The sequence below is a fragment of the Eumetopias jubatus genome, unplaced genomic scaffold (assembly GCF_037043125.1).
Source record: "Eumetopias jubatus isolate StellerSeaLion01/CBP00866 unplaced genomic scaffold, mEumJub1_p1.0 scaffold_3, whole genome shotgun sequence".
Lineage (NCBI taxonomy): Eukaryota > Metazoa > Chordata > Mammalia > Carnivora > Otariidae > Eumetopias > Eumetopias jubatus.
In genome coordinates, this window is record NW_028274809.1 from 125,238,933 (window position 1) to 125,263,776 (window position 24,844).

At 38.7% G+C, this 24,844-nt stretch overlaps 1 protein-coding gene across 1 annotated transcript in view; it reads left to right on the forward strand.

Annotated features, from left to right (window-relative positions):
* Positions 1-24,844, forward strand: part of BRCA2 (BRCA2 DNA repair associated) — a 60,795-nt gene that overhangs the window by 26,621 nt on the left and 9,330 nt on the right. Inside the window, exons 14-24 of the mRNA XM_028105568.2 lie at positions 6,111-6,544; positions 7,013-7,194; positions 8,329-8,516; positions 11,872-12,042; positions 12,552-12,906; positions 16,169-16,324; positions 16,428-16,572; positions 17,854-17,975; positions 20,156-20,354; positions 20,575-20,738; positions 20,829-20,967. Coding sequence (XP_027961369.2) covers positions 6,111-6,544; positions 7,013-7,194; positions 8,329-8,516; positions 11,872-12,042; positions 12,552-12,906; positions 16,169-16,324; positions 16,428-16,572; positions 17,854-17,975; positions 20,156-20,354; positions 20,575-20,738; positions 20,829-20,967 — 2,255 coding nt within the window. The remainder of the gene's footprint in view (positions 1-6,110; positions 6,545-7,012; positions 7,195-8,328; positions 8,517-11,871; positions 12,043-12,551; positions 12,907-16,168; positions 16,325-16,427; positions 16,573-17,853; positions 17,976-20,155; positions 20,355-20,574; positions 20,739-20,828; positions 20,968-24,844) is intronic.

A 24,844-nucleotide genomic window follows, 5' to 3' on the forward strand; every position in this document is an offset into this window, starting at 1 on the left:
CAGAAGGTTATTGTCTGGAAAAGATGAATTGGAGGGAATCTGAATTGGGAGGGTGGAGACACAGCAGGCACAGTTGAGGGGAGGTACTGAAAACAGAGATTAAGTAAAAAATCTGTTTATCGAGTAATGAGACTCCCCAGCCTCTCTCCCACACTTGGCTCCCAAATACTGGCAGCCAGGCCTCTAGGCAGAAGACTGGAAGGTTTTTTTTCTGGGGAACATGACAGCTCAATAGAAAAGACTACAGGGGCACCTGGGTGGCTCAGTCGTTAAGCGTCTGCCTTCGGCTCGGGTCATGGTCCTGGGGTCGAGCCCCACACCAGGCTCCCTGCTCAGCAAGGAGCCTGCTTCTCCCTCTCCCACTCCCCCTTCTTGTGTTCCCTCTCTCGCTTTGTCTCTGTCAAATAAATAAATAAATAATCTTTAAAAAAAAAAAAAAAAGAAAAGACTACAAATACAGTTGCAGGTACTCAAATGAAACTGCATAGCCATGGCACCAGTCGGTGATGTCAACAATTGATGAACCCCACAGCACACACTTCACTCTTAAATAAGAGAGAATCAAGGATCACTAGTTATTGGAAGAAAGCCTCTGTGAAAGATAATATCCATAGTACAAAAACAAACAAAAAAGAAAGGAACTTAGAGGAAATAGATCATGCAAGGAAGTGAATGAAGTTTCAAAAAAACTTAATATTCTCAGGATAGAGAACTATTGCATCCTTAAAATAAGAAGTTGTTATAAAAAGAGTTCTTATAAATTAAAACTATGATGATAAATTAACTCAGAAGTAATAGAAGATAAAAGTTAGGAAACCTCCAAAAATATAGAATAAAGAGATGAAAGAAGAAAAGATAATTAGGAAATTCAGTCCTATGGACCTAACATCTGAAAATTTGGAGTTTGAGAAAGAAGGAACAAAGGAGAAGTGAAGAGAAATTTTCAAAGAAATAATTCAAGATACTTTATCCGTACTGAAGGATAAGAGTTTGATTAAAAGGGCCCTCTGAATGTGCACGTGAATAAAAATGCCTCACATTAAGGCTCATCCTTGTGAAATTTTAGAACACTAAGGGCAAAGGGAAACCTTAAATTTTCCAGCAGGCCAAAAAATCAGGTTTCAAACAAAGTTGCAAGAGTCATAATGGTATAAATTCTCTCGCCATTAACATTGGAGGCTAGAAGATTATGGATTCTATAATGTATACTACAGAGCAGTGCCTTTAAAATTCTGAGAGAAAATGATTTCCAGCCTAGAATCCTATCGCTGACCAAAATATCAAAGAAGTGTGAGGTGGACATTTTTCAGATGCAGAGTACCAAAAGATGTATCTCCAATTATTTTTCTTAGGAAGCTCACAAAACCAGTACATAACAAAGAAGGAGGAAGAGGCGAGATTGAAGAAACAGGAATTGAATGTAGAGAGGCAGAGGGAATCCCCCAGGCAGATGGTGCTGAGGGGAGATCCCAGAATGAGAGCTGTGTCACTAAGCCCAGACAGGCAGCTAGACCATTTTGGAACAGAAAAATAGAGCCCTGGGGAAGTCAGCTTGCAAGATAAAATTGAAGCAGAACCTGAAGTCTTAATGCAGTAAGAAGCTTCTTGGTAAAGATGGTAGATTGAACATACTCATGTAGCTTCCATTGCCTTCCAGAGTTTTACCAAAACCACAGTGAGTGACCTTACACTCAAGACAGGGAGAACAGGACAGGAGACCACAGTGGCTGTTTTTCAAAGCATATGGGGAAAAAACAGATTCAGAATCGTAATGGGGAGAGGAAAGAACCAACCATGTTACACTGGAGAAGCCTCAAAAGCTGAGGAATTCATGAATCTTCAGAATTGGTGATGACAAAGGAAGGAGCCAGAACAAGGGTACAAGTTGAAAATACATCGCCTCCTCCACTCCATGAAGCTAGACAACTACCTCTTGTCCACTCTGACAGAAGACCAGGGAGGGTACATAATTAAATATTGACAATCAAATACATAACTTGGGAAGATGGGGAGGCAAGAAAGGAAGGAAGGAAGTTTAGTAAAGTAGAAGTGGTGACAAAGAGCTAAATCATCATTTTTCCAAGTGGCTCTTCAAGAAGAAGCAGTTACAGAGATGTCACTTAGGGATAATGGATGTGAATATTATAGAAGCATCTAAAATTGTAGAAAGCAGCTGTGAAAACTTTTCTATCTGGTAAATTTTTTAGCCCAGGACTATGGTTTAAATTGTGTTTAATGTTACCTTCTCAAAAATAACTATGTGTGGCATTGTTGAAAACATTCATTGACCTGCACTCTGCCAGCAGGCTACTAATATACATGTTTTGAATATAGAAACCCAGGTGATTTTTTTATTTGTTTTCATCTTCAAAAACAGGTTGTAATGTTAAAAATCAAAGTAAAAGTTTATTTATCTACATATTACCTTAATTTACACATATGATGAGAAAATAGTCTTGTGCATTTAAGTAAGCATGCATAAATTCCTAAGGATCTTATTTATATTGTGCAGACAGATATAAAGATAAGTAACTCTACCTCAGATTTCTGGCTGGTCTTGGAGCCAGGCATGAAAAGAATTACTGTGATGTGAGTACTAAAGTAGGTATAACAAAGTGATGCGACAGCATAGAAAAACTGGCAGTTAATTATGCGGCAGAAGCTTAACAGCAGTTCTTCAGACAGAATGTAAGGGATGTTTAGGTGAGGAGGGCACTCCACACTCTGGAAAGAGTAGGAAGTTACGTGGCTTTCCTCACGGAATTCAGGAGGCTGGGGTGCTGTGGGGACTAGGAGGAAACGGAAAAAAATGGGGGAGGTTAGGACCTATAAATAGGAAGCTTCCTGTGTCATTTCTGACAAGTTGAAACTTGGATAGTGACTGTTTGTGTGGAAATTTCTAAGAGGAGCAGCATAACCGGATTTGTGTTTTAGAAATAGACCAAAGTGGGCGCCTGGGTGGCTCAGTTGGTTAAGTGACTGCCTTCGGCTCAGGTCATGATCCTGGAGTCCCGGGATCGAGTCCCGCATCGGGCTCCCTGCTTGGCAGGGAGTCTGCTTCTCCCTCTGACACCCCCCCTCATGTGCTCGCTCTCTCTCTCTCTCTCTCTCTCTCTCTCTTTCATTCTCTCTGTCTCAAATAAATAAATAAAATCTTTAAAAAAAAAAAAAAAGAAATAGACCAAAGTGAAACTGTCTTGAGATTAGTAGGGAAGTGAAGATTTCAATTTAACACAGGTGCTAGAGCAGAGAGGAGAATGTGAGTGGGAGATAAGAGTCAAGATTTGGCCAAATGATGGGTATACTGGGAGTGGCAGGGTATCTCCACTTACATTCAGTAGACATCTTGGTCATAACCTACAAAGTAATCTCCTCACTTTCACAGGAATTTTAATATTTCAAAACAAGGGCATACAAGATCAATGAAAACAAGTTTTGGGGCAGAAGGTTTATGCATTCTTAGGCACTAGATCTCTCAACCATCCATTCAGGGAAATCAGCCCGGCAGTTGCCGCCCTCTCTCCTGCACTGATACTGCCTTCCTCTCTGTTAGGTCAGTCCCATTAGTCAGGTAGTCGCTAGAAGTCTCCGTCTTAACAAGAAACCCCTTTCTTGATCCCTCTTGTCCCACCAATCCATTTCCTTACCCACTTGAAGCACAGCTCATTAGAATGATCTCCACTCATGTTCTCTACTTCATCTCTTGCCCTTCACTCCTGAACCCACCTCATTCTCTGATCGCTGCGCACTACCCCTTGTCAAGATTGCCGGTTAACCCCATATTGCTGAGTTTTGTCAGCTCTCCACCCTCCTATTAACCCAGCCTTCACGTAGTTAATCACTCCTGCCTTTTTAACAGTTTCTTTACTCTAACTTCTGGGACCTCTCTCTTTTCCTCCTTCCCACTGGCTATTCTCTTTTGCTGGTTCCCTCATGACTCAGCTCCAGATGCTTCCCTTCCTGACCTTCCTCCTTAGTAGCTATCTCATCCACTCTCATGACTTTATATACCATCTATTTACTGATGGCTCCAAAATTAACGTCATAAGCCTGAATTTCTTCCCTGAACAACATACACATTCATCTAGTTACCTACTTGACATTTTTATTTGGGTGACTAATAGACATCTCAAACTTAACAGCTTCCCCTAATCTGTTTTCCTATAAAAGTCTAACAACTCTGCTTTCAAAATACACTCATACCCTAGGATAGAGAGGGTCATTTCTGTACTCAAAAACTAGTCCATGACTTCCCATCTCAGGGTACAGTTGGGGAGTCCTTACCCCAGGGTGTACAGGTTCTCCATGATCTGGCCTTTTTGCTCTCTTTCCAGTCTCACCTGCTGACTTCCCCTGCTCACTCTGTTCCAGTTGTACTTGTGCCTAGCCTACCACATGATGTTCGCTCTGCCTGCAGCACCCTTCTCCCAATACCTACATGGCATTATCTCTCACTTCCTTCAGGGCTCTGTGCAAATGTCACCTTATCAGTAATGTTTTCCTCACCAACCTCTATAAAATATTATTTAATTCTGCTGGACACTCCCTGCCCCCGCTAACCATGCTTTTAATGTTCCCTAGAGCACTGATTACCAATATTTGTTTGTCTGCTTCCCTCCACTAGAATATAAACCCTGTGATTTTGTTTTGTTCCCATTAGAATATAAACCCTGTGATTTTGTTTTGTTCCCATTTTATCTTCCAGCCAAAACAGTGTCTAGGACACACAGTAGGAACTCATTAAATATATTTAATGGTGAGGGCCTCCTCGGTGGCTCTCTCCATTAAGTGTCTAACTCTTGATCTCAGCTCAGATCTTAATCTCAGGGTCGTGAGTTCAAGCCCCACCGTGGGCTCCATACTGGATGTGGAGTCTACTTAAAAAATAAATAAAAATAAAATATTTGATGGTTAGATGACTGAATAAATTAGTTCTAGGGTAACTTTAAGTTCCAGGGATTCCTGTTTGAATAAAAGGAAGTATGGGATTTTCAACAAAATATCAAATATGAGAAAGAACATGTATGCTAGGGAAGGTAATTAATTTTGGACATGTTGAGTTTGAGATGAGTGTGGAACATCAAGGTAGAGGTATATGGTGCTATATGAGGTTCAAAGAATAGGAATAACACCTGAGGCAAAGTCGGGCATGAAGATACAGATTAATATTTTTGTTAGATGATAATTTAAGCATTTGAAATGGCTCACATCATCCAGGGAAAATGTCTAGGGAAGAATTCCAAGTTTAGAGATGGGAATTTTTTTGAGTCAGAAAGAGGAAAAACCAGCAAAAGAAAGAAAAAGAGAGAGAAAGAAACAAACAATTTTAAGAAGTCCATTGTCAGAGACCAGGTAGAATGAGTTTACACAGGAAGTTGAATTTGTGTGTAGGCACTTGGGAGGTGATCAGCAACTTTGTTGAGAACAATTTCTGTAGAACAGTGGGAGAAATGAGAGTTCCGTGAATGGAAATTGAGGAAGTGAAAATAGCTAGTTTAGGTTACATGTTTAGGAAGATTAGCCATAAAGGGTAGGTCACAACGAGTATTAGCTCAAAGGGGAGGTAAGGCTAAGAAAAAAGTGTTTCAAGGGTGGGCATGGCTTTCTGGCTAAATGAAAGGAACACACACACACACAAAAAACGTATAAACAGGTGGTAGAGAAAGGAGAGAGGTGGAATAATAATTCAAATAGTGGGGTTCCTGAGGAGACTGACTTAGTAGGTGTCGTCAGGAGTACAGGTGAGGGTGTTAGTCATAAGAGGATGGATAGATCCTTCTCTGGTAAAGGAGGTAAGTAAGGAGTACTGTGATCGAACTAGAGGAGACAAAGAGGATCCATGTTTGACTGTTATGTGAAATAAATGGTAAAGGCTGGAGGTCAGTGTGGGAGAAATAGTTACAGACTTGAAAAGTGTGGTGTTGTCTTGGATGGCAAGCATAATGAAATGCAAAACAGTTGCCAGAGTAGGATTGCCATTATGGCAGTTGAGGTTTATGGCGGGGGGGGGGGGGGGGGGGGGGGCAGGAATAAAGCACATTCTAAAACATTTACATATATGTCCATTTATTGGTAAATAATCAAACTTAAATATTTTCTCCTCATTGTAGCACAACTAAGGAACGGCAAGAAATGCAAAATCCAAATTTCACCACACCTGGTCAAGAATTTTTGTCTAAATCTCATTTTTATGAACACCTGGCTTTGGAAAAATCTTCAAGCAATTTATCAGTTTCAGGGCAGCCATTCTGTACAGTTCCTGCCACAAGAAATGAAAAAAGGAGACACTCGAATACTCCAGGCAAACCAGTGAAAGTCTTTGTCCCACCTTTTAAAACTAAATCACATTTTCACAGAGATGAACAGTGTATTAGCAAGAATACTAATTTGGAAGAAAACAAACAAAACCCAAAAAACATAGATGAACATGGCCCTGGTGATAGTGAAACAAGTAATAATGACAGTGGAATTCATCAGCTTAAGAAAAATAACTCCAATCAAGCAGCAACTATAATAGTCACAAAGTGTGAAAAAGAACCTTTAGGTATTGTGTGAAAATTTGTGTTGACATATTTTTGCCTTCCAGTTAGATGATTCTCATATTTAAATAATGCCTTGAGGATTTGTCCCTTTCTGTGACAATTAATAATTTCAGAACCTTTTTTAATGCTTTTAGATTTTTTCCTAAGCCCAAAGAGTTAGATTTAAAGTATTCTAATGTTTTCTTTCAAAGGTGACTACTTATTCTTATTTTAAAAAGGGGGGGATTTAGACTAACAATCTAAGACTGCTGTTAGTGGAATATATATTTAACAGGCTACTAATTTTTTTCCAAATTTGAAATAAAAATAATAGATCTATTATTTACAAGTTGAAACTTTGCCTGTCCCTTAAGATTTAGAGCAAATTATCCCTGAAAATTAGAGCAAATTGATATATATGACTTTATAAAACAAAGGTTGTGCTTTTTAAATGTTACATGCACATTTATTTTTTGCTAATTCTTTAATAGATTTAATTACAAATCTTCAGAATGCCAGAGATATACAGGATATGCGGATTAAAAAGAAACAAAGGCAGCACATTTTTCCACAGCCAGGTAGCCTGTATCTTGCAAAAACCTCCACTGTGCCTAGAATCTCTCTGAGAGGAGCAGTGGAAGGCCGAGTCCCCTCTGCGTGTTCTCATAAACAGGTACGCTTTTGTCCACAAGGCTACTAACTTCTATAGTCATGTATAATTTCATTTTATTAACTAGTATCTCCAAATTATTTTGTTCAAAGAAAGAACAAATGAATGTGGGAGTGGATGAATGAAATAATTTTGTTTCCTAATCAGCCAACAGTGGCAGCCTCCTTCTCTGCTGCCTTATCCCACCAAAGTGATCTGTGCTCCAGAATTGCTAGTTCTCTTCCCCCTTCGAAATGTACTCATTTTATTACTATAGTGCTGTCAGGTGTTAGAAGAAAGTAGTCTACTTGAATTGAAAGGGTGATTAACTCATAGCCCTGAATCCATTAAGAGCTATTGACATTTTTTTAAAAAGGATTCTTGTTAAGCCAGTGCTGTCTAGTTAGAATTTTAGGCAATGGAGAGGTGAACATAATATTGATAATATTAATAGGTGACATTTATTGAGTAGTTTTTCTGCACTCGTCACCCTTCCAAGCACTGTGCCTGTGGTGGTTACATCTCACTCAATCTTCACAAGCATCTAAAGGAAAGGCACCGTCATTTTGTTCACTGTTTGCAGATGACAGAACTGAAGCACAGATAGGGTTAAGTAACTGCCCCAAAGTCACTTCACTAGTAAGTTTTCCTCTACTGGACCTAGTTCCAAAGCAAGGAGTGTGACTCCAGAGTCACATCCAAACAAATCTCGTACTTTGGGATGAAGCATGCTGGGATGGAAGTGGGCCAGGCCTGTGTACAGATCTGACCTCCTGAGGTCAGATCCCCTAAAATACTTAACGCTTTTCACGGTTCTTTCCCTTCTGAATTTTTTAACTTAAGAGATTTCGTAAAATATTAAATTACTTTTTTATCCCCAAAATGACTTCCTATGGCAGCTAAAGCAGGAGGCTTATGCACAAGGGGAATGAAAAGGGTGCAGCAGACTCTTGAATGTAGGAGTCATTTATATTATATTAAAATGTTTAGCTTCTATTAGTTAAATATTTTGATGGTGAATATTTTAATATTTAAATGAAAAATTTTGTAAATTCAGTTTTGATTTCTTATAATTGTTTTTATTCTATGAAACATGCTCTTTTGTTTGATTTTGTTTTTCATTCATTATTAAATTTTTTTGTCATTTATTTTGTGCAGCTCTATATGTATGGCGTTTCCAAACATTGCGTAAAAATTAACAGCAAAAATGCAGAGTCTTTTCAGTTTCACACTCAGGATTATTTTGGTAAGGAAGGACTATGGTCTGGAGAGGGAATACAGTTGGCTGACGGTGGATGGCTCATACCTTCCAATGATGGAAAGGCTGGAAAAGAAGAATTTTATAGGTACTCCATGCAAAAAGAGATTGTGTTAACTTTTCTGTATTCCACCATCTCTCTCTTTTTTTCACTTACCTCTTTAAAACTTAGTAAGTTGGCTAGAAATCAAATTTTTATATAGTGAATTATTTTAACTACATTGTGGTTCAACTGACATTCTGTTGTAATCTTTTGAAAAATGAATTATGGTTTGTCCTAGGATTTAATGAATTGGTTTTTTCTTCAGTTGAGACATTTTTTATATGTGTTTGTAAAATAAAGACTGATAAGAAGAGCTAAGTTTGAGTGGACCTTACCGTAGATAGACACACACACACACACGCACACTTACGTCGTATTCCCTTTCATTGTATGTTTCAAGAAATATAAAATATAAATACTAGAAGCTAAGCAGAAACACTCAAGTGTCAGTAATACCAAATAGCTAGTAAATTTTACTGGCCTAAAACATCAACAGTTTAACAACTATATAACCTCTTACAGTTCTAATGTTTTTACAAAGATGATTTAAAATTTTTGCTATTAGATAAAATTACCATGCCAAGGGCAAGAGATGAGAAACATTTTTCTAATGCTCTCATTTTTTAAAATTCCTATATATCTTTCCAAAATTTATAATTTGGGGAAATTGGTAAAACATTTTTCCTGAAACTTTTGTTATGTTTTTGGAATACTTGAAGACATGAATGTTATTTACATCTTGCACTTGTCTCCCATAATTATCTGCTATCAATTCTAGGTGGAAAAGTATACTAAACAGTTATATTGTTTTCTTGTATTAAGTATATATTATACTTGCATAGTGTATAAGTTAAGAGTAATTATCCTGGGGCACCTGGGTGGCTCAGTCATTAAGCGTCTGCCTTCGGCTCAGGTCATGATCCCAGGGTCCTGTGATCGAGCCCCGCATTGGGCTCCCTGCTCAGCAGGGAGCCTGCTTCTCCCTCTCCCACTCCCCCTGCTTGTGTTCCCTCTCTCACTGTGTATCTCTTAGTCAAATAAATAAATAAAATCTTAAAAAAAAAAAGTAATTATCCTGTAATCAGGTGAGCATGTTTCATAACATTGACTCTTGAAGCTTAAGTTGTTTTTTGATCATTCAACAAATATTTATTGAGGACCTACTATGTGCCAGATAACTCTTCTGGGTACTTGGGATAACAAAAGAAAACAAAAATCTCTGCCCTAATAAGTCATACATTATAGTAGAGGGGTTTGGGGTAGGAAGGAAATTTTTAAAAAGAAATAAGTAAGTTGTATAGTATATTAGAAGGTGATGAATACTATGAAGATAAAGCTGGAAAGGGCAAAGGCAGACCCGGGTGAGGAAATGTGCAATTTTAAAATAAGCTAAGTAGTCAGGAGCCTTCACTGAGGCCCTGACATTTGGTCAATGTTCTGAAGGAGGGCAAGGGAGTGAGCATAGGACCCTGCGGGGAAAAGCATTGGCTGTAAGCAAGAAGCAGGCTTATTTAGGGAACGGGAGGAAAGTGAGTATAGCTGGAGCAGAATGGACAGGAGAGGAGTAGTAGCAGATGAAGTTAGAGAGACGGGGCCTTACAAACTTTCGTAAGAAGCTTGGCTTTAACTCTGAGTAACCATTTTTGGCCTGAATAAGAATGTTTAAAGCAGAGGAATGACATGATCTGCCTTGTTTTTAAAGAATAACTCTGGCTGCTCTTGAGATTAGACTGTCGGGAGGGACGATGATGGAAGCAGAGAGACCTCTTAGGAAACTATTGAGGTGATTCAGGTGAGATGTGGCTGCTCGGACGAAGAAGGTAGCAGTAGAGTTGGTGAAAAGCAGGTGGATTCTGGGTATATTTTGAAGGTGGCACCATCAGGATTTGCTCAAGGATTGGATGAGGAGTGAGAGAAAAGGAGAGTAAAAATAGTTCCAAAGACTTTGGCATTAGCGGCTGGAAGGGTGCAGTTACCATGTATGGAGAATTGAGAAGCTCAAAGATGGAAGAGAAATGGAGTGTCCAGTTGGGACATTTTTTTAAGTAGGCAGGGCTTGAACTCACAACCCTCAGATCAAGACCTGAGCCGAGATCAAGAGTCGGATGCTTAACCAACTGAGCCACCCAGCTCCCCCACATGGGACATTTGAAGCTTGAGATACTAGTAGACCCCCAAGTGGAGATGTTGAGTAGGCAGTTGGATATTCAAGTCTGGAGTTTATAGATGAAGTATGGGCAAAGAAATCAATCTCATAGTTGTCAGCATATAGATGAAAATTAAAGCTATGAAAGAGAGACTGAGAAAAAGCAACCTGAAAGAAATTAATACCAAAGAGTGTGTGGTATGTTGCAAGCTTAGTGAGGACAGAGCTTCAGGGAATAAAGAATGACCAAGTGTCAGTCACTGCTGGTGAGTAAAGGAAGATGACTGAGAATTGAACATGGATTTAGCAATGCAGAGGTCATTATTAGTCTTAATGAAAATAAGTCAGTAAATTGATGGGGTGAGAAAGGGGCAATATGTGGAGAAGGAAGTAGGAGTAAAGGGTATTGTATTGTGTTTAAGGAAGAAAGAAAAACTATTTTTATACTGATGGAAATTGTTCAGTAGAAAAGAAAGAAGTTGATGTTGGGGAGAGAGAAGAGGCATATCCTAGATCAAAGTCCTTAACTAGGCAAGAAAGGGTGGGAGCTAGTGTGGCAGGAGAGGCAGAGTGTAAAGGTCCAGATGCTGGTGGGCTGGTGGTTGTGAGGGTGGAAGCATCTCGAAGTTCTCTTGATTATTTGTTTCCCTAGTACTCAAAGCGAGAATGCGGAAGGAAGGAGAGTTAGAGATTTGAGCAGAGAGAGGAGGATCTTTAAAAAGCACTAGCCTAGAGAAGGATGTTCTTAGGTGATTTCTAAAAACAATCTCTTTTAAGAAAAATAATCTAAAATATTATTTTACTTTTTGTTTTTTTAAGATATTATTTATTTATTTGACAGAGACATAGAGCACAGATAGGCAGAGCAGCAGGCCGAGGGAAAGGGAGAAGCAGGCTCTCCATGGAGCAGGGAGCCTGACGTGGGGCTCGATCCCAGGACCCTGGGATCATGACCTGAGCCGAAGGCAGCCGCTTTAACCGACTGAGCCACCCAGGCGCCCCCAAAATACAATTATTTAAATTAAGGATCTCATTTTCCAGTTGAAATAATTGTTTTGACTACTATGTTAATTTTATTAGTATATTTTGATACATGTCAAATCATTTTCTAAATTATATTACTTATATTCTGACTCATAAAAATGTACTAAATGATCTTGTGTGATGTAGTGTTTGTGCAAAGAGTGGTCATGGTTATTGAATTCAGTATCATCTTATGTGTATTTTTATATTGTTCTACCTTTATTTGGTCAGGGCTCTGTGCGACACCCCAGGTGTGGATCCAAATCTTATTTCTAGAGTTTGGGTGTATAATCACTACAGATGGATTATATGGAAACTGGCAGCTATGGAATTTGCCTTTCCTAAGGAATTTGCTAATAGGTGCCTAAGCCCAGAAAGGGTGCTTCTTCAACTAAAATACAGGCAAGTTCAATGCATTATATTATGTAATCACATATGTGATGAGGTTCAGACTTATGCGCAGGCTGTGACTTCCCCATCGTAGAGGTACACGAGTCGGTTGTCAGTGACAGTCGCCATCCCACACTGCCGCTGAGTTGTACACAGTAATTCTCTTGTCAATCCTCCAGCCCCCTTAAGAGAAATCACACATTCCTACACCTCTTGCTTCCCTCTTCCCCCACCCCCTTTAACCTCTTGGCATGTGAGAAGAATATGAATTACTAATTTGATCCATTGTTCAGGGATTGCTAATAAACCATGTTTGCATTTGGGGAGTTTTAATATTTAATTCATATTTTAATATTATAAAACTTACTATATTGGTAGCTACCAAATTTTAAATTCTCTTCTGTCTTAGCAATTCTTCAGCAAAAGTATTTAATTTTTATTCTCAATTATTCAGTGACCTTTTTACAATGAAATTCTAGACTTACAATTCCTAAAATGTGCATTTTTCTTTTTATTTTTAGATATGATGTGGAAATTGATAGAAGCAGAAGATCAGCTATAAAAAAGATAATGGAAAGGGATGACACGGCTGCAAAAACACTTGTTCTCTGTATTTCTGAAATAATTTCATCAAGCACAGATATATCTGAAACTTCCAGCAGTAAAACTAGTAGTGTGGGTACCAGAAAAGTGGGCATTGTCGAGCTCACAGATGGATGGTATGCTGTTAAGGCCCAGTTTGATCCTCCCCTAGCAGCTCTCGTAAAGAACGGTAGACTGACCGTGGGTCAGAAGATCATTATTCACGGGGCAGAACTGGTGGGCTTTCCTGATGCCTGCACACCACTCGAAGCCCCAGAATCTCTTATGTTAAAGGTAAATTAAATTAATGCACACTCTTGGTAAAAATCGGTCCCTGATTCAGTTAAATTCTAGGGAGGTTTCGTATTTTAAATTTTTAAACTTTGGCCTATTAAAGATGCTCCATTTCTTGAAAACATACTAATAGTCTGAGTGTAAGTGGCAAATTTCTCAGACTGTTAAATTTTTTTGTGCTATTTTTGGGAAACCGAGAGAGTGATATTGAGCTAAAATAATGCAGGAGCAAATTTGCACTGGATTTGATTTTGGGCTTTGGGTACCTCTAGCCCTTGGTGCCATCTTGTTCTCATAGTATTGCTCTGTTTCCACCCTGATTACTCGATTAGACCTTTATTTCCAGTATGATTAGAAAATTAGGTTTCAGTGATTCTTAAATCTATAATAATAAAATGTACTTTTCATCTCTATGTAGACTTAAACCTATATAATAGGACTTTGTCATATTGAATAGTCTACAATATTGATAAGTTACAAATACAATATTGTACAATAGTCTACAATATTGATCAATTACAAATTGATCAATTACAATAATTGATACTGAGAAATTACTAATATTGTGCAGTTAGATTCACTTATGAGGTGAAATAATTTACTTCTTTCATATTCTGGATCACTCTACTTCAGGAAGGCATTTAATAAACATTTTTAAGTAAAGAGATACTTTGTCATTAACTCCACATTGTGTTGCTTTTAGTCAAGTGGAAACAGCCTTTTGTTTTATGTTGCTTAGAATATTAAAGTTGCAGTAGCTTTCAATTTTTTGTTTTGCTTTTATCAAATCAGTGCATGTGCATAATTTCAAACCTCATGTAACATAGGCTTATGACCACCCCGCAAAAAAGCAGTTACTGAAGCCATCCTGCCTGACCTCTGTCCATGCTCCCCAAAGGCAACCACTTTGAATCTCTTTGGCAGTTTCTTTTGCTTATATACTACTATGTCATCTTTTCTCCTTCAGTTTAGACATTAACTGTTAGCTTCCTGCTATGAAAGTTGAGGAGTGAAGTCTGTATTCACTGTTTACATTATAATGATTGAAAAATATTTTTCGCAGCACAGCATATAATACACTAATTACATTTTCTTTACCACTTACTGCTTGCCCTGGAGTTAACAACTGTCTTGCTTTTTTTGTTTTGTTTTTTTAATTTTCTGTATCCTTATCACCAACTCATTCCCACACAAGAGATACATAAAAATCATCTCAATATGTTAAAATACCTTTATCAATTCTGTTTCTTTTTCTTGGAGATCTCTTGGACCTCTCCATACTCCTACCCCATTCTGACATGGTTACCTTCTATGTATGCTGCACAGTTACATTTCTACAAATTAATTTCACTTCTTTCTGTGTTGGAAGCCCTGTTTTCTGGATTTCATATCTATATGGATTTATTCCCTAGCTCTAAAGGCACACAAGCAACCCCCAGAGGCTTTTTAAGAAAGGGAGCTTGTAGCTTTTTCTTTGAGCTTATTGTAAGGTGGCTGAATACAGAATTAGAGATGGAAATAATCTCTTCAGAATTTTGAAGACATTTTCTCTATTATCTTTTTACTTCTGGTATAGCTTCTGCTAAATTCAGTGCTATTCTTATTCCCAGTCCTTCATTATATGATCTGTTTCTAAAAAGTTTTGAAGATTGTTTGTTTGCAGTATCCTGAAATTGCCCAGCAAGGTACTTTGGGGTTGGCCTGTCTTTTAAAATCATGGCCCTGGGTACACAGTGGCTAACAGTCTATAAACATATGTCCCTCATTGAGTTGTAGGAAATTTTCTTGAAGTAGTTCTTTGATAATTTCTTCCCCCTCCATTTTTTCCTTTTCAATTTTCTTGAACTCCTGATATTTGAGCGGTAGGCTTCTTTGATTGGTCTTCTGATTTTCTCATCTTTTCTCCTATTTTCTCTTTTGTTGTCTTTGCTCCCCCTACTTTCTAGTTCTAATTATCTACTCCCTAAAATGAGCTTGTACCTATTGGCATAATTTTCCGGTCTCCGAGGCCCTTATTACTCCCTAAATGTTTCTTTTTTATTACATCCTGTTCTTGTTTCATAGATGCAACATCTTATCTTTCTGAAGCTATTGATAAATATTTTGTTTTACTTTAGTTTCTTCTGTTTTCTGCATTTTTTTTTTCACATAATGTTTTGTTTGTTTGGGTCTCTCAGTTGGAGACTTCCTTCAACTGATGATTGTTAGCTGTTCTTTCCTCTTCCAGAGTGGGGCACTAATGAGTTGATCAGAAGCTCTGTGTGAGGTGGGCTTTTGTCAATTTGTGGAGTGATAAGACAGGGACTTGCTTTTGTTAGGAGACCCTCAAATATCAGTGACTGTCTGAGAGCTGAACAGAGTAAGAAAACTAATAGGGAGACTCATGTTTAGCATAAGGATTTTCATTGCATTTTTGTTTTGAGTATAGCATCTCACCCTGCCCCCCCCCCACCCAGTGGCCTCTGCCTTGTGTTCCAGAGTCTAGGATATGTGTGATTCAGCCTCTCCAGAAAGTAATTTGTCCTAGGTTCTTCTTGGTGTAAGGGAAGGACTCCTTGGGATAGGAAATGAAATCTGAGGACTTAATCTTTCCTTCTGTTTTCAGCCGCATCTCATGCTCCCTCCTTCAGAGGGACCTGTTGCCTCCAAATTCTGAGGGATTTCCTTAAATTATTTTGTTTCCTAGTGGCTCCATACAAGTTTGCCAGCTGAGTAACGTTGGGCAGGTTATACTTGAGTTTTGTCATTTGTAAAATGGCAATAAGTCTTGGGATTCTTGTAAAGATTAAATGTCAGTAGATGTAAAGCACTTAACACTATCCAGGCCCTATAAGAAGTGCTTTAGAAATGTTTGTTATTTTTATTAACTGTAATCATTCTCAGGATGCTTCGTTATTTACCAGTTGTCCGATAAACTTTTAGCTTCCAAAATTTTGCTAATGTCTCATCCACTGCCCTTCTTTCCCCAGTTCTCTTTGTCCTTTAGGTCTTTAATCCATCATGTTTAAATTGAAGACTCTTAATTAATTTTCTAATAGTAATATTTACATTAAGACTCTACAACAGCATAAACGATTTTTTGAGAGACTGTATTTTGAAAGTGTTTTCACTTTTGCACAGTTTCTCTACACTCCTATGTTCATGAGGATTTTGAAAATGAGTATGTTTGAATGAATGAAAGAAATGAATGAAAATGTTATGACATCTGAAATAGAATTGAATATATAAACTTATAAATCGATTTGTTCATTAATTTGTCCAGATTTCTGCTAACAGTACTCGTCCTGCTCGCTGGTATGCCAAACTTGGATTCTCTCCTGATCCTAGGCCTTTCCCTCTCCCCTTGTCATCACTTTTCAGTGATGGAGGAAATGTTGGTTGTGTTGATGTAGTTGTTCAAAGAGCATACCCAATACAGGTATGATATATTCTTAAAGCTTACTGTGTATTTCTTCCTTTTGGGACAATTAATTTGAATGATCCCTCCCTACCATGTATCTGTGTTTGACACATCATTACAGTGGATGGAGAGGACCCTGTCTGGAGTATGCGTATTTCGGAATGAACGAGAGGAAGAAAAGGAGGCAACAAAATATGCAGAAGCCCAACAAAAGAAACTAGAAGTCTTATTCAATAAAATTCAAGGGGAATTTGAAAAGCATGACGGTAAAATGAGTTGTATATTACAAGTTCTTTTTAATATGAGAATAAGTGTTTTTTTATAAGATGTTTAGAGGCTTCTGATTTAACCTCTGTAATTGAGTGAATGTCTTTGTTTTGAATAATAGACTTCTCTCTCCTAATTCTGTATCTGAATTACATAGATATACAGATAAGCATTGAAGTGACCCCAAATTATCACCTCTTTATTCAACACACTGAGCTTTTAGATACTTGTGATTGTCTTAGGCAATAAAACATTACATAACCATAGCACTTTTCAGAAGTCTTAAGTAAACTTCCTCTTAAGCTTCAGTACTAAAGTGTTTATAGTATCCTCTTTTGGTATTAGAGAAAGATCAGCAGCAAAGGAAAAAACTGCCAAATTATTTTCCCCTAGACAAGTACAGTATAATGTCACTTACATACGGAATGTAACTAAATCAAACTCATAAAAAGAGTAAAATGGTGGTTATCAGTGGATGAGGGGTGGGAGGATAAAACTGATGGTGTTTAAGGGTAAAACAACAACAAGCTAATGAGCTGTAGTGATCCAATGCACAGTATAATGAATATAGACAATATTGTACTAATGTGATGTGATAAATAGCAACACAATGGCAATCATATTAAGTATATAAATGTATCAGAGTAACACACTGGACACCCTAAATTTACATAGTGTTATATGTCAAATATATTCAATAAAAAGGAAGGATAAGCACTCAAAAATTACTTTCCCCAGCCGTATATCATTTTCTTTCTTCAATATCCTTACCTACTTTATATATAACTTTTGCATTTTCGTTGTTGTAGTTGTTGATTTATATGTTATTACACCTGGAGCTAGATCTTGTTTTCCCTGTGGCAGCAATTTTAATAATAAAAAAATCACAGTATTTTTAGCATAAAGGACATGAAATTTATGTTTGTTTTTTGCTGAAAATTTTATGTTCTGCATTCATGATTTTCAACTTCCTCTTCTCTATAAATCTGCAGAAAAATTGGACTCTCAATATTTGATTCACCAGCTCATGCTGTTTTCATGATTAAGTAAATCATGAAATCATTTACTTAATTTACGAGTTTCTCTAAGTAAGCTCTCTGTGTGACAATTTTTTAAACCATGAGTGAGTACACTAGTTTGAAATTCTCCTAGAAAACTTTTAGTAGATAAATTGTGTTTTGCCTTTTAGCCTCCCTTCTTTGGGTACTTTTTGCTTTTTCCTCTAGCTTTCAGTGTTCTTAAATTTGTGGCTTGGCTAATTAATGATGCTTTTTTCCTAGAAAATATAACAAAACGATGTATACCATCATGTGCATTAACAAGACAGCAAGTTTGTGCTCTGCAAGATGGTGCAGAGCTTTATGAAGCAGTGACGAATGCACCAGACCCGAGTTATCTGGAGGTGAGAGAGTAAGAGGGCATCCAGTGGGTCTTAATCTTCCTCCTTAATGGTGGGAAGCTCTAGTCCATCTTCTGGCCATTAAGGCAAGTGCTGTGTTGAAAGGGTGTGTTTCTCAAAGAGGATGTTTGCATTTCTGGGGTCCTCAGTGATGTGCCAGACCAATGCAGTACCTTTGCAATTCTATACCAAATGGAGGATAGAAAGATTAAATAATTTTATATATTAGTTAAATGTGGTTTAAAATACAGGCAAAACTTGTTTACATTTAAGGTAAAACAAGTATCTTCAAAGCATTGTCTCAGTTTTCATATGCTCACTTCTTTCTCAGATCCTACCTAGAGTTTATTTCCTAATCTTCTACCTTAAGGGTATTTTGGTGGAAAAGTGTCAGAAGCACTAAACTGTGTTAGAATTATGGCTATGCCATTTATTACCCAATTGGGCATAAAATAGCTGTAAAGTGGGCATAAAATCAGTTGTTTCAGGATCAAATTAGATAATGTATATAAAAGTGTACTATTATAAAGTTCCACATCCATGTTAGTTACTAATATTGGAAGATCATTTTATATATTAAGCTATCTCCTGAATTTTTAGACACCTGTATATCCAGTTAATGCAAATTCTAGGATTAATTTGCTACATAGGAAGGAGAGGGAATTTGAGGAAAATTATTGTTTGTTTATTGATTAATCTCATTTATTTGATGACAGTAAATCTAGTATATAGCCTTAACTTTCTTAACTAGTGGGACTACAAAATAGACAAAACTCCCTTAGGAGAGTAAGCACTGCTTTTCTGAATAGAATTGCTCATATTCCCAAATGTGACAACTCAGATTCTGCCTGTGAGGAGTGAGTCCGGATTTAAAGCCTGTGAGTATACTTGCTGAAAGTCTGTCAGTTAAGGCTTTATTATGCTTTCCTGAAAAATGATTTGCCTCTTATTGAAGCTATGTTTTCTATGAGTCATCATGAAAATAGTTTTAATTTCATCACAAAATTTAACAAAATATTATTTAGTCTTGTTTCCTTTTATGGGATTTATTTAAAGGAGAAAATAAGGAGGCAGAATGAGAGTTGGAAGACTAAGTTGTAGACCTGGGCCTGCCACTTTGTAGCTGGACAGATGATTTCTCTCTTGGGCCTCCCCACCACCTCTGTCAAAGGAAAGCCTGTGAGGGGCTTCTCACTAGGTCCTGAGAGTACATGATTCTAGAGATTTCACTTAGATACAGTTTTCATTGCAATTCTTGGAGGGAAAAATAGCCATCCATTTCTAAAAGACTCTGCCCAAAGGGTTTGTTTTCAGTGACCATGTTGAGTGTTGGGGGACTTTGTATTTAAACTAAACATTATCTGCGTATTTAGAAAGACCTGTTCAGGGTACACAGATCCCGTAGTTTCCCTTCCCAGTATGGATTAGGATATTAAGATGTGTGAGGCAGCTGCAGTCTAGTGCATCGTGAGTCAGGATTCCATTTCATCTTTTATTTGATTTTATTTTTTGTTTATTCATTCACTTTTGTTGTACTGGGCGAGAGTCCCAAGAGATACAGACAGCAATTTGCTAAAATGACCAGGAGAGAAGTGTGGAGGCAGAGATAAGTGCTTGTAGCATGCGTCTGTTTTTAACAGTATCTGCTGTTCCAGAGAGTTAATAAAATTATACTACCTCGGGTTAAGAATGAGAGCTCTTGAACTACCTCCACCTATACGCCCCTGCAAGTTATTTATTCTCTCTGTACCTCAGTTTCATCTTCTACAACATGCAAACAATACTAGTGTCCACCCCACTGGGTTATTGTAAGAACTAAATGAATTAATACATTTACCACACACAGATCCAATCCTCAGATACAGGGAGCACTCAAATGTCAGCTATTTATAACGTTGATGGTGGTTATGATTATTAGAGTACATTTATAAGTAGGGGGTTGTCTTGGCCCTCGGGAAATTTGTCACAAAGATAAATGAACAGTTTAAGGCACCTGAAAATATTTGTTATGTGATGAGCTGAGTATATTAGTCTCAATTTTTATATTGTCATGTTGTTAAAGTGAACTCGAATTCTGTTGTATTTTATCCCCATTTAAAGGGATGCATTTACAATGGATTAGGGGTTTTTTTGTTTGCTTTTTATTCTAGTATCATTTGCCTTAATATATTAAATGATCATAGGGTTACTTCAGTGAAGAGCAGTTAAGAGCCTTGAATAATCACAGACAGATGTTGAATGATAAGAAGCAAGCACAGATCCAGTTGGAATTCAGGAAGGCTATGGAATCTGCTGAGCAAGGAGAACAAATTTTATCAAGGAATGTTACAACCGTGTGGAAATTGCGTATCATAAGCTATGGGAAAAAAGAAAAAGATTCAGGTCAGTATGTAAATTTTATAAGTTAAAGTACTATATTAATAAAATGAGTTCAAATGCTAGATAAAGTATAAAGTGAACTTGTATCAGAGGAGTAAAAATGGGCTACCACTGCCCTCAAAACAATGCTATAATCCTTAGATCTTTGTTGTTACGGTATTTGTTTTACAAGAACTTTAATGCTTATCAGTTCTTCCATTATATCTTTCTCCTCTTTATCTAGTTACACTGAGTATCTGGCGTCCATCATCAGATTTATATTCCCTGTTAACAGAAGGAAAGAGATACAGAATCCATCATCTTGCAACATCACAATCGAAAAGTAAATCTGAAAAAGCTAATATACAGCTAACAGCAACAAAGAAAACCCAGTATCAGCAACTACCGGTACAAACTTTTCATTAGAGTTTTTTAATTTTGATGAATGCATATTAGTTTATAGAATCTACATACACTGATTTTTTTTTTCCCTCATAGGCTTCAGATGAAATCCTATTCCAAGTTTATCAGCCAAGGGAGCCCCTTTACTTCAACAAACTATTGGATCCAGACTTCCAACCACCTTGTTCTGAGGTGGACCTAATAGGATTTGTAGTTTCTGTTGTGAAAAAAATAGGTAATACACAGTGTACTTTTAATTGTAACTTCTTATGGATGCCTTTGAAAAATAATATTTTTTAAAATTTGTCATCCCTTAAGATTAATTGGAGTTACAAATCAGCAAATTTGGTGACTAGTGATTTGAAAGTAGGCCTGTTTTAACCTTAATTCTTAATGAAAAGCAATTCTACATTATTACAGGGTAAGAACTTCCATGCCATTCTGTGCTATTTAATTTTAAAGAAATTGCTGGAAATGTTTTGGAGCATTTGATTACTAGACAAATAATTATCATGTGCCTCTGCAGTTTATTGAACATTCAAGCCTCCACCTCCAGCTTCTCGGCAGTATCCCTCATTATCTGGACTAATGTCCCTTGTTCTAAAACCTACTTTCTTTTTAGGGAAGGAGCCACTTTAGTGTGGCTCTTCCTACTTGTTTGTGGTTAGTTCTTGTTTGTATGGTACATCTTTTCCCCACTCTTGTTTTTAACCTACCAACATCTTTAAATTGGCTTTCTGACAACACGGTTGGATCTTGTTTTCTTATGCAGTTTGAGGGCCTGTCTTTTAACGGGTTTATTTAATCTGATCAGCTTTAATGTGATGATCGATATGGCTGGATTAAAATCCACCACCTTGCTAGCTATTTTCCCCTCGTCCCATTAGTTCCTGGTGTTGGCAGGCTATTCTCTGTGATGTTTATGCACATTTTATAGCAGCCATTGCCTCAGACTCTTACTTCAAGAATGCTTGCATAGCAGAAAATCTTGGAAGGATGGAGATCGTGTCTGCCTCCAACACAGAGGGCAGATTTGTTTCCCAACCAGGCGGTCTAATCCCTTTTTCTATGAGTTTGGGGGGTTTTTTTGTTTATTTTTGTTGTTATTGTTGTTTAAATTCCACATGTAAGCAAGTTTCTGATTGTATTTTGAAGGAGGCGGACAGTGTAGGTAGGGTAAGAAGAGTCAAGGAGTCAATGCCAAGGTGTTTGGCTTGAGCACCTGGGAAAAGAGTTGCCATTGACTGAGAGGGGAAGAGTGCAAGAAAAACAGGGTATGTGCTGAGGGTCAGGAGCTCAGTTTGGTCAGTTAAGTTTTAGCACTTAGTATAAACAGAGATTTCTGCTTGACAGTTGGATATACAGGAGTTTGATCAGGGGAATGGTCTGGGCTAAGATATAAAGATAAATTGGGATATCATCATACAGGTGATGTTTAAAGCTGAGAGCAGCCGAGGTCACTGGATGTGGGGGTAGCTGGAGAAGCAGCTCGGGCACGCTGGTGTTTAGAGGCAGGCAGAGAGATGTAAAGGACTCGGTGGAAAAAACAGGACGAGCCACTGAGAGATGGCAGAAGTACTTAGGAGAGTGAGCTGCACGGAAAGCGCAGAGGGAAGAAGAATCCTGGAGGGGTGAGAGTGATTCAGTCTCAGATGGTATTTGATAGCCGAGACAGCGAGGTGAGGGCCAGGAAGGGACTGTTGGCTTCAGCACCAGGGAGTGCACTGGGCGCACGGAGGGGCATGCATATTAGGTTATAGAATGCAGCCATTTCAAGAAGATCATGCTTTAAGCAAAGAAGGGAAATGGAGCACTCACAAGGAGGAGAATTGGGATCAAGAGAATGTTTTTTCCGATGAAAAAACCAATAGCAGCCTGATGAGATGGTGTATACTGATGAGAAAGGCCCAGTGAGGAGGGTGAATGCTTTCTAGGGGCGGGTAGCAGCAGCCTGCAAGGAGCAGGGGAGTCACCTACCCCAGCCTGACTGCCAGGAGCACAAGAGGTCTGCAGGGGCAGCCGTGGCATCCGAGGAGAGCCAGCAAGCCGGTAAGGACAGCAGTTACGGGAGCGGTTGAGCGGAGTGGAGATTTGTCCAGGGAAGGTGCTCCAGGAGACAGGGAGAGGTAGGAGATGGTGTGAAAGAAGTCATTGTGCAGAGCTTTCTGGAGACAGCCCAGGGAATACAGCAGGACCTGGGAGCTGGCTGCTTGTGGAGACTGACCTGAAACCACTTGTGATGGCCCCGGGCAGGACACATAGTGGTGAGGAGGTGAGGTGTGTGCAGAGGAAAAGGCGGGTCTTGACTTTCTGCCATATCCCAAATCATTGTCTTCCCCTCTTGGTTACCGTGTGATGGCTGAGTACTTGAGTTTCTTTCCACTGTATGTTGTGTATCCCTGGAAGATACTATCTCTGTTCTACATTGTTTTCCCCAGTTGAGTGAGTCACCCTGGGTATTAATTTGCTATGCTACACTTTGTTACAAAGTGCCACAAATGGGTTGCTTAAACAACCAAAATGTATTGTCTCACAGTTCTGGAGAGCAGAAGCCCAAAATCAGGGTGTTAGCGGAGTTGGTTCCTTCTGAGGCTGTGAGGGAGAATCTCTCCAGTGCCTTGCTCCTGGCTTCCGATGGTTTGCTGGCATTCTTTGGTGTTCTTGGCTTATAGGTGCATCACCCCGATCTCTGCCTTCGTCTTCACATGGCATTCTCCCCATGTACGTGTCTGTGTCCAAATTTCCCCTTTTTATAAGGACATTGGGTTGGATCCACCATAATGACTTCATCTTAACTTGCTTACATCTGCAAAGACCTTGTTTCCAAATAAGGCCACATTCACAGGTACGGAGGGTTAGGACTTTAGCATCTTGGGTGGGGCACAGTTCAACCCATTAAACCCTGGAACATTCACTTCTGTCAGTCATTCCTGGTCACCTGCTTCCCCTGCGGCCATTTTCATTATTTCTGATCAGAAGAGGAAGAAGGCAAGGAGACGCAGGCCGTTTGCTTTCCTTTAGGTTTATGGGTAATAACATTCTCAAGCTTCATGTCATTTTACCAGTTTGGGGAAAGGAATTAGAAGCTGAGCCTTTCTGTGCCTGGCCTTATCCACAATCTTGTTTCTTTCCTTGATCATTAATTTTTAAATTTTATATCAGGGTATCCCTCATTTCTGTTTTTGGTGAACATTTCTTTCTGTTTTTATTTAGTTTGATGTTAACTGTTAGAGGAAGAAAATTCTGTTATAGAAAGCTTCAAAGTGCCACCTTAAGCCTGAAGTACTAGTTACGTAACACCCAAATCTGATCATGATGTCTCCTGGTTTAAAATCTTCAGTGGCTCCTATCCCTTAGAAAACGAAACCCACACTCCTTCATATACCTGAAAAACTCATCTGCTGCCTGCCTTAAGCCACCACCCCACACACCTCAGCTCAACTGTTGTGACTTTGTGTTCCTGACCCACTATATAGAACATTTAGCACTTCCTACCTTTAAATATGTGTTCACTTTGCTTACAATGCCCTTTGTCCTCCCTTCGTGAAGAATTGAAGAAAGGTTGTCATGCCTTAGTCAGCTTACATGCCCCCCCCCCACCCCCCAGCCAGATGCCTGTGCCGGGGTCAGAGCTCCCCTGCTCAGCTGCCGCAGCGTGTCATGTGTTTCGCTGGGTCGGCACCCATCACATGCATCACATGGCCCGGGCCTGTGCCCACATTCCTGACCCTCTTCCCCACCCATGATACTGTGATCTCTTCAAGGACAGGGACTCTGTTTTAGTTTCTTTCTGTCCCCACGTCTAACAAAGTGGGGCAGGGCAGGGTGGGGGAGCAGGTAATTGTTGAGAATTTCATAAAGTCCTCATAGTAACACTGTTCATTTGCTGTTATCATTCCACTTTACAGATGGGGAGACTGGAGCTCAAAGAGGTTAAGTGACCTGCCCAAGGTCACAGTTATGTAAAGGATTGGAACCCATACTTTCAGGCTCTAATGCTTATGTGTTCTTTCTTATACTTCCCTCTGACAAAACCCAAACCCAACCCAACCATTTGAGAATTGGACTTAAAGTAGGGACTTGTAGCATTCAGTCTGTTTTGTTACTGTATT